The 9,525-nt window shown below is 47.0% G+C and overlaps 1 protein-coding gene across 1 annotated transcript in view; it reads right to left on the bottom strand.

The window, feature by feature from the left end:
* creb5b (cAMP responsive element binding protein 5b) overlaps positions 1–9,525 on the bottom strand; it is a gene marked incomplete at both ends in the record, with an annotated part of 123,342 nt that overhangs the window by 51,824 nt on the left and 61,993 nt on the right. The window contains 1 exon segment of the mRNA XM_080749172.1: positions 6,491–6,604. Within this exon segment, the coding sequence (XP_080605298.1) occupies positions 6,491–6,604 (114 nt within the window).

Below are 9,525 nucleotides of genomic sequence, written 5' to 3'. Positions count from 1 at the left end.
GGGGGGGGGGGGGGGCACTCGGCACATGGAGAGAGGGGGGGGGGCAGTGGTGGGCAGGGGCGTCACAAGGGGGGGGGGGGGGAAGTGGGACGGAGTTACCAGGGCCCAAGGAGGAGGGGCCCTATTAACTTTAGCTATTGAAAAATAGCAGATATACAAGCTCACAGCGCGGCACCGAGTGCCGCGCTGCGAGCTTGTAGATCTGCTATTTTTTTTAAAGTCGTGAAAATGTGCGCAAATCTTTGAATATGTATGTATTTTTTAAGCGAACATTTTCTAACAAAAATGTTGCTTCTGGAACTAAATATTTTGAGATGGGGGGTCCGTGCGTGGCCAAATACACATCATCTTGGGGGTCCTTTGACATGAAAAAGTTTGAGCACTGCACTGACATGGAAACATAGGTTTCTTGCACACATTTTTTCGGCACATGGAGAGAGAGAGAGAGAGCGCGCAAAACACACACAGAGAGCTCAGAGCGAGATGCTGTGATAGCCAGGGAGGGCAGGGGGGGGGGCAGGGTGGGGGGGGGGGGGGGGGGGGGCAGGGGGGCCCCCAGGGGCCACAGCAGTTCTCCAGCTCATTAACTATTTACACCAGAGACAGGCCTCCCTGCCGCTCAGCCCCACCGCAAAATCAATTAGCCGTCATTAGGGCCGGGGCCCCCCCCCCCCCACCACACACACACACACACACACACACGCACACACACGCACACGCACACGCACACACACACACGCACACACACACACACACACACACACACACACGCGCACACGCACACACACACACGCACACACACGCACACGCTCACGCACACACACACACAGCCCTCTGCCACGGGACGCTTATGACTGCTGAAGGGGGGGGGGGGGGCTCCAGTTACCACAATACAGTACATACACACACATGTGTCGATGTGTGCACGCACGCACATACGCACACATGTGCATAGAAGCATGCATATTACTGTATGCACACATACTGTACACACACAAAACCACACACACACACACACACACACACACACACACACACACACACACACACACACACACACACACACACACACACACACACACACACACACACACACACACACACACACACACACACACACACAACCACATGGAGTGCATGGATGCATGCACACACACACACACACACACACACACACACACACACACACACACACACACACACACACACACACACACACACACACACACACACACACACACACACACACACACACACACACACACACACACTCGGACAGACACATCAGGCAAAGAAAGCAGGGCCTCTCATTCAGCTGGGTATCTGGGTGTATATCAATATCTCCCCCCATAGCTTTTTATCAATTGAATATTCTCTCACCTTTCTGCTGCACGCTCACTCAACTCTGTCTCTCTGTTTCCCTGCACGTCCATCAAAGTCACCTCAACCCCCCACCCCCCCCCCCCCCCCTCCCATCCAGGGACGTGCAGAGAATGTTAGAGAGGAAGGGGCTGACATTTTTAAAGGGCCTTTTGGTGAAAATATCGAAAATAACAGACCTATGTGAGCTTGAAGGTCGGCTATTTTCGATGCTTGATTCCTACAAAGAGAGGGGCAATTCTTTCAGCATAAGATGCTCCATTCAAGTTCAGGAGAGTTCGGACAAGGGCAATTCTCTTGAATGCTGCCTTCAGGTATGGCATGGAAAGAGGGGCATTTGCATTTCTTTCACCATAGTAAAAATAAACTGCATTTACGGTCTGGAGAGGGCACTTTTTTACAGATGGATAAAAGGGCATGGCCCCCTTTGATGTCTATGTGTGCACGTGCCTGGCCCCCCATCTCATAATGTAAACCTAGGCCTAGGAGGAGGGGGAGGAGGGGGGGCGGGGGGGGACTCCCAGTCGCAGCGTTTGGGGTTGGGGTGGTGGTTGGGTTGGGGTGTGGGGGGGGGGGGTGCAGTGTGGGGTTACAGCACCCAGATTCCCCATTGGTGGAAAGTCAACACAGGTCCCGGGTAATGCGATTAGAGCGGGATCGGCCGTGTCGCTGGGGGACACATGGGTCTGATCACGGCCCCCCGTCATCCGATATACGCCGTATTTATCAAGCAGCGGCCCCGCGTGCGGATATTACAGACATTAGAGAACCCAAGCCCCCCACTCCCCCCCCCACGCACACACACACACACTCCCACACTCCCCGAACCCGTCCCCCTTCCCTTCCCTGGCCTGCGCTTATGAAAACGCGCGTCGTAGATCGCACCCCGCGATAACACAATTAGCCTTTTTCGCTTTCTGAGCCTTCCGAGAGTCAATCTCCGGAATTCCATCGGAGCGTTGAAGTCGGACATCGGGGCGCAGAGGGTGGGGGTTGGGGGCGGGGTGAGGTTTTCAGAAAAGGATCGGCGGCGGCGCTGTGGATGATCTCGATTGATCCCCCCCGTTTTGGTCGTCGCACTCGGCGTACAAACGGTCAACTAAGCAGAACGTTGCGGTGTGTGTGTATTGGCTGGCACCGGACGGGTGAGGGGGGGCAGTGGTGGGCAGGGACGTCACAAGGGAGGGGGGGGGGGGGGGGGGGGAGGAGTGGCACTGAGTTACTAGGGCCCAAGGTGGAGGGGCCCTAGTAACTTTAGCTATTGAAAAATAGCAGATATACAAGCTCAGCTCGTAGATCTGCTATTATTGAAAAGTCGTGAAAATGTGTGCAAATCTTTGAATATGTGTATTTTTTAAGCGAACATTTTCGAACTCAAATTTTGCTTCTGGAACTAAATATTTTGAGATGGGGGGTCCGTGGGCCAAATACATATAATCTTGGGGGTCCTTTGACATGAAAAAGTTTGAGCACCACTGACATGGAAACATACATTTCTTGCACACATTTTCACAATTTAAAAAAAAAAAGGCAGGCACTCGGTGCCGCGCTGTGAGCTTGTATACCTGCTATTTTTCAATAGTTAACATTCATGGGGGGGGGCCCTCAGTGAATCCTTGTATCCAGGGCCCAGCATTTGGTGTGACACCCCTGGTGGTGGGTGGTGGTGGTGGTGGTGGTGGTATAGGGGGGCTTTCAGCCATTTAGTGACTGCATATGTTTATGGGAGGCCCAACAGAGCGTTTACAATTCAATTACACAGATAGGAGGGAGAGAGAGAGAGAGAGAGAAGGACGTGTCTGGATGACAGCCAGCTTAGAGATAAGCCCCCCGATACACTAATATTGTGTTACTCCAGTGTGTGGGTTGCCATGGGAACCGGCTTCATGACATCCAAAAGGCTACAAAGACCATCAATCTTATGAGGAAGGAAGAGCACACGCGCACACACACACACACACACACACACACACACACACACACACACACACACACACGCGCACACACACACACACACACACACACACACACACACACACACACACACACAGACACACACACACACACACACACACACACACACACACACACACACGCACACACACACAAAAAGAGGGAGAATTAAGCGAACGCTCCCGAAACTCCTGTATCGGCGCCATCATTCTTCTAACGACCTCAGTTATCTCTCTCTCTCTTTCTCTCTCTCTATCCAGCATCTTTCGCTCTGCAATCAGTGAGCTATTAAAGACAAGAAACACAAGAAGGTTTTTCCCTTTTCCTTCATAATGAATGGTTGCGCTTTGATATTCAACTCCTGGCGTTTGGGTTTTTAAGGTCCTGCGTGCACTGCATTGCGTTTCCCCTTGCAGGGAACTTTTTTCCGTTATACTGTATAGCTCTGTCACAACACAACTCCAGCGGCTGCCGGGCTGCCCAGTGGCCTCACCTCTGCCGCACAATTAGGGTGCGTTCGGAAGTTTAGTGAGTGCAGTGGGCAGTGACTTTGTAGAGTCTATTCAGTGTGGCTTATTTACGAACGACCAGTTATGTGCAGCTGCTTTTTCAGTCTGAACCCTGAAGGAAAACTTTCTGAAAAGCAGAAGTTGCTAACGTAACATAACATAATTTAATTCATAACATTGGCCTACCTGCTGTTATTTTACACGTTGATGCGTGTGTAACAAAGCCCAAAGGACAAATCAAGCCGCAAATAGTGCATTTTGTGATCATTCCTACAACCATTGTTCACAGCTGAGAAGCGCTCGAGTCACGGCCATGAAAATCAACTAATCAAAACACTGCACTGACGCAGAGTCAGTCGGTGCACACACTGAGCACACCCGGGACGCAGCGCACTGGATTTTCGAACGACACCGCACCGAGTGCACCGAATAAACAAACGACAACATGGCACACCAGTGCGTTGAGTGCGCATTTCCGAACGCACCCTTAATCAGCTGATGATGCATGGAGGTGTGCGCGGGCTAACACTGCTCCAACATAGAAACCTCATATCTCCAGATACCCACGTTTCAATTTCGTTATGCTTTGTCGTAAACTAATGCCCCACTTTGTCACACCAAAGTATCACACAAAAGTAGTGAAAATAGCAGATCCTTTTATTATAATAATAATAAAAAAGGAACTGTTTTGGACATACACGGCGGCGACGATGGCGAGCCAGTGCCAGTTTGAGTGCTGCGTGGTAAAGAATGCACCCTTTCATTCTCCTCTTTCCTCTTCTCCTCCTTGCATGCTGTTCACTCCTTTCTCATCTCTGAGTCACTCTCTCAACCTTCTCCAACTCCCACAGCCCTCTCTCAGTCTCTCGTGTGCGTGTGTATGTGTGTGTGTGTGTGTGTGTGTGTGTGTGTGTGTGTGTGTGTGTGTGTGCACGTGTATGCCTGCGTGCGTGTGTGTTGTGAGGTCCTCACATGCAAGAGGAATGGTAGTTGTGGGGAGCCAGGCTTACAATTAAGCAATATTACACAAGAGCGTTGGGTTATCGTGATTATCGGCATGCCTGCGAGTTTCATAGGCAGGCCAGAAGTACCAATAATCACTATAACACACACACACCCTCAAGTGTAATATCGCGATTGTACAACAGTTGCCGTTAAAAAAAAACATGTCAACTTCATTTCATTGCAATTAAGATATTCGGTACTTGTCGGTGTCGCACACTGAAAAAAGCATGAAATGCTAAAAATTGACGTCCCCACTAGCAGTATAAGACTGTATACGTGTGTGTTTCTCTCTCACTAACCGACCCAGGCTCATTCCCTGTTGCTCTAACTGCCCGCTTTGTGACGGGTATGAGGTCATCTCCCCCTCCCCCCCACTGTGTTCAACTAGTGCTAACAAGTTGCAAGGCCTACAGAACATGTTCTGTACATTAAGATATACATCAGGCAGGTTTGGTGGGCAGCCCACAGTCAGCCCACAGTCACATAAAGGAGCCTTTCTTTCTGCTGCAGCAGCCAGAGTCTCAGAGCAGCTCCAGCTAGAGGAGAGCTGGCAGGTTCAGGCAGCAGCTTTGATTCCACAGCAAGATGATGAAATCCACACAACGTCTTAAGAGCACAGCTCTCTGCTTCTGGCACGGCCCAGTGGAAAAGAGAGATGTAGCCTGTGTGTGTGTGTGTGTGTGTGTGTGTGTGTGTGTGTGTGTGTGTGTGTGTGTGTGTGTGTGTGTGTGTGTGTGTGTGTGTGTAATGAGTATTAGTTTGTTCATATACATTACATGTGTATGCGTATACTCTTACTGTACATGCACATTTATGTTCACAAGCATTTGTGTTTGTATGCGTGTCTGTATTAACGCATAGACCTTTGTGTGTTAGTCTGTGTGTACTGTATGTTATGTGTGGCGTGCAGTGCCGTGCACATGTGTCTACATATGCATGCATGCGTGTTTACAAGTATTTTGTGTTGAGGACCTATGCCCTGTGTGTATGTGCGTGGCCACATGCTTATGCATGTGTGTGTGTGTGTGTGTGTGTGTGTATGTGTATTAGTGTACCAGTATAGCTATACAGTATGTGTGTGTATGTAGCGTGGACATATGGCTATGTGTGTGTGTGTGTGTGTGTGTGTGTGTGTGTGTGTGTGTGTGTGTGTGCGTGTGTGTGTGTGTGTGTGTGTGTGTGTGTGTGTGTGTGTGGTAAATGGTGCATTTATATACTGTAACACTTTTATCCAAGGCGCTTTACATAGATTGTGCATTACATTCACCCATTCACACACACATTCATACACCGATGGCGGAGGAAACCATGCAAGGCACCAACCTACTCACCAGGAGCAACTAGAAGGTTCAGAGTCTTGCTCAAGGACTCTTCGACATTAACTCAGGGGCAGCCCGGATTCAAACTGGGAACCCTTCGGGAAACCTTTGTGTTCTAATGACGGTTTCTCTACCCCTGAGCTGTGTGTGTGCGTGCGTGCGTGCGTGCGTGCGTGCGTGCGTGCGTGCGTGCGTGCGTGCGTGCGTGCGTGCGTGCGTGCGTGTGTGCGTGCGTGCGTGCGTGTGTGTTTTGGCGTGAGGTATTGGTTTACTGCATTGTTTACTGCATGCCACAGATGACGGGGGGGCGGAGCCAGCACTCACCAGTTTGGCCTCTGAATGCATGGAGGGAAGGTGAGTGGACGAGCAGGAATTGTTGTGGGCGGGGCCTCCTTGCATGCCCATCATACTGGAGCCCATAGACATCTGTCTCTCCATCTGCAGGCAAACATCATGCATCCTTTATTATACACACAGTATTTCTCAAAGTGTGTGTGATGCAAGTCCAGAGTGCTTTGAGAATATTTGGAATTGATCGATATCACTTCATTTTTAACCACGTTAGACCAATGTTTCTCAAACTTTCACATTTTCCCCTTAACTCTGGCAGTCAACAAATGGAACCAAATACCAAATGAACCTGTTAGGGTTCATTTGGTTCCATTTGTACACTGTCAGAGTTACAGACTTGTATGGGTCAATTTAGACCCCCCTAAAAGAACCTACAGAGTCCCTGCATCCACTTTGAGAACCACTGACTTAGACCCACTATATTTAGTAAAGCAGACCTTGAGTTGCACTGTGCTTGTTTGCATTCTTTTTTCTACATCAAATCTCTTCAGTCAATCAATCTACAAGCTCACAACAAATCACAACGTATCGTGAGCTTGTGGATTGGCTGTTTTTGGCCAATGTCAAGTTATTTATTATCTTCTTATACAGAACCATCTAAAAAAACTAGAAAATATTGTTCCTTCGAAACAATTGTGGGCTCGCTTCAAGCCAGAAAACAATGGCTATAAATGTACAAAATGTCAAGATCGCAGGCAGTGCTCTCTTTGACGTTACTGACGTCAAAGATTGGTCCATTTTGTTCCAAAAATGTGTTGTGCAAAAGTTGACCCGCTGGTGGGGCTATAACAGGCCAATGTAAGAAGGGTGGTATCTGCTCCTTGACCTATTGGGAATGTGCTTGCAAGATTTCACGCACATTGCAGGCTGTGTTCATGATTTGAGGTGTTTTTGGCCAATTGGAGTAAGATTGGTTTTAGTGATATTTGGACTAACACTCTACATCTTTGCCAAATGCCATGAACATGTTACTTTGCATGTATGATTTAGAGGCAGAAGAATAATTTGCATAAAACTGCAATATTCATTGAATTATTAAAAAAAGCATGTTTCAATTTTTTTTTATCCGATCTGACAGATCTTTAGATATTGGTCCAAAGTTCATGTAAAAAAAAAATTTGTGGACGTGACGCGAAAATTCCAGAATAAAAGCGGGTTTAAGCGTTTTACAAACTGCTCAAAATGGCGGAAAATCTAAGGGCGGAGCTTACTTAACAAAGACACAGATGTCTTCCGCTCGAGTCAAAGCACGCGTGTAAGCAAGTTGCATGTCTTAAAACGAAACGAGTCATGACTTATGCCCGTTTGAAGTTTGAATTTTCAAACGCTTCGTATAGCGCCCCCCTTTGGCCGATTGGAATAAAATTGGTTTCAGTGATACTTTGACTAACCCTCTACATATTTGCCAAATACCATGAACGTGTAACTTTGCATGTATGATTTAGAGGCCGAAGAATAATTTGCATGAAACCGCAATATTTATTGAATTATTAAAAAATTATATTTCACTTTAAAAAAAATCTGGTTGATCAATCTGACCGTATTGGTCCAAAGTTCATGTGAAAAAAGTTTCGTGCGCGTAACGAAAAAAACCCAGGAGGAGATAGATTTTTACTGTTATAATTCAGAATTCTGGGGGATCTAAAGGTCAAAGGTCAAAAGTCAGAGCGTAAAAGTTGTTCGGCATGAGGAGACGCATACGTGTATACAGGTTTCATGGCTTTACCTCAAACACAGCATGAGCTATACCTGTTCAAAGTTCGCACTTTCGAAGGCTTCCTACAGCGCCACCATTTGGCCGATTGCTGTATAAAATAATAGCACACTTCGCCACTGTAGGCTGAACACATTGATGTTTTTATTTTCATTTTCTCACTGAGTAGAAAGGAACCGAAGTTTTTTGATACTTGATATGCTTAGTATAGAAATAATGACAATATCTAAAGTGTGCTCGCCTTATAGGCGAGCCCACAATTATAATAATAATAATATTTTGTAAAAAAGCATTGCAGATGCCATAGCACCTCAAATCATCACTGACTGCGGAAACTTCTCACTGGACTTCAAGCAACTCTGACTTCAGATGGTTGACATTTCCGTATTATTAATCCACGTTTTGAGTGGTCTCATGTAATATTGTAATATTCAGAGATCTGGATTTTTGAGCTGTTTGAGATTTTTGAGCTGTATGCCATAAAAAAATTAAAATTAAAGAAAAAAATTACAATAATAAGATTTTGAATATTGTGCCAATGTATCTAGAATATAATATAGAAAATAGAATATAGAATATACATTTTGAATTATATTACAGAAGAAATTTAACTTTTACACAATATTAGAATTTTGTATATCTGTCCTAATGGAAACAAATATTCTCTCAGGTTATTCTTCTGAGGTCTTCATAATAAGTGCTTGGACCAGCGATGAACGTAATAATTTGCAGTTTAGGCTGTTGATGTGAACACCTCACACTTCAGAGTGCACATGCACTACCTCCACTGTACAGTATATTCATCTCAACAGGATGCTCCTCATTCATCTGTGCAACGCATCGAGACTGCATCGAGAACGCAGTTTGTGTCCCGGATAAAAAAGAAAAAAAAAACTCTAAGAGCAGATATTTGTGGCTTTCGATATCAGATAGCATGGGCGTGATGCTGCATGCGTTCAGGGCTGTGGTGGCAGAGAGAGAGAGGGGCGTGCGAGTGTGATTTCACACGACACCGAGCACAGCCTCACCGCGTGCGATGACAAACTGGATCTGACCAGAAACAGGAAGCCCGCGCCGAGGGGACTTAGCACAGGAAGCAAGCAGCTACAGCAGCAGATCTGATATTAATATCGTTGCAAGGCGGGTGTCAGTCAAGCCAGCGGGTGTCAGACCTCTGCACCCGCTGCTTTAGGGGTAAGGAAGTGAGAACAAGAGCGGTTGGCCCGAGGAGCTGGGTGGTGGTTAGTTTAGGTGTGAGTTCTTCTTCGCTTTTTTTTGTTTGTTTTTTGGCATG

This window comes from Nannobrachium achirus (genome assembly GCF_963921795.1).
Source record: "Nannobrachium achirus genome assembly, chromosome: 2".
NCBI lineage: Eukaryota > Metazoa > Chordata > Actinopteri > Myctophiformes > Myctophidae > Nannobrachium > Nannobrachium achirus.
This window is presented reverse-complemented; position numbering and strand designations above follow the sequence as displayed.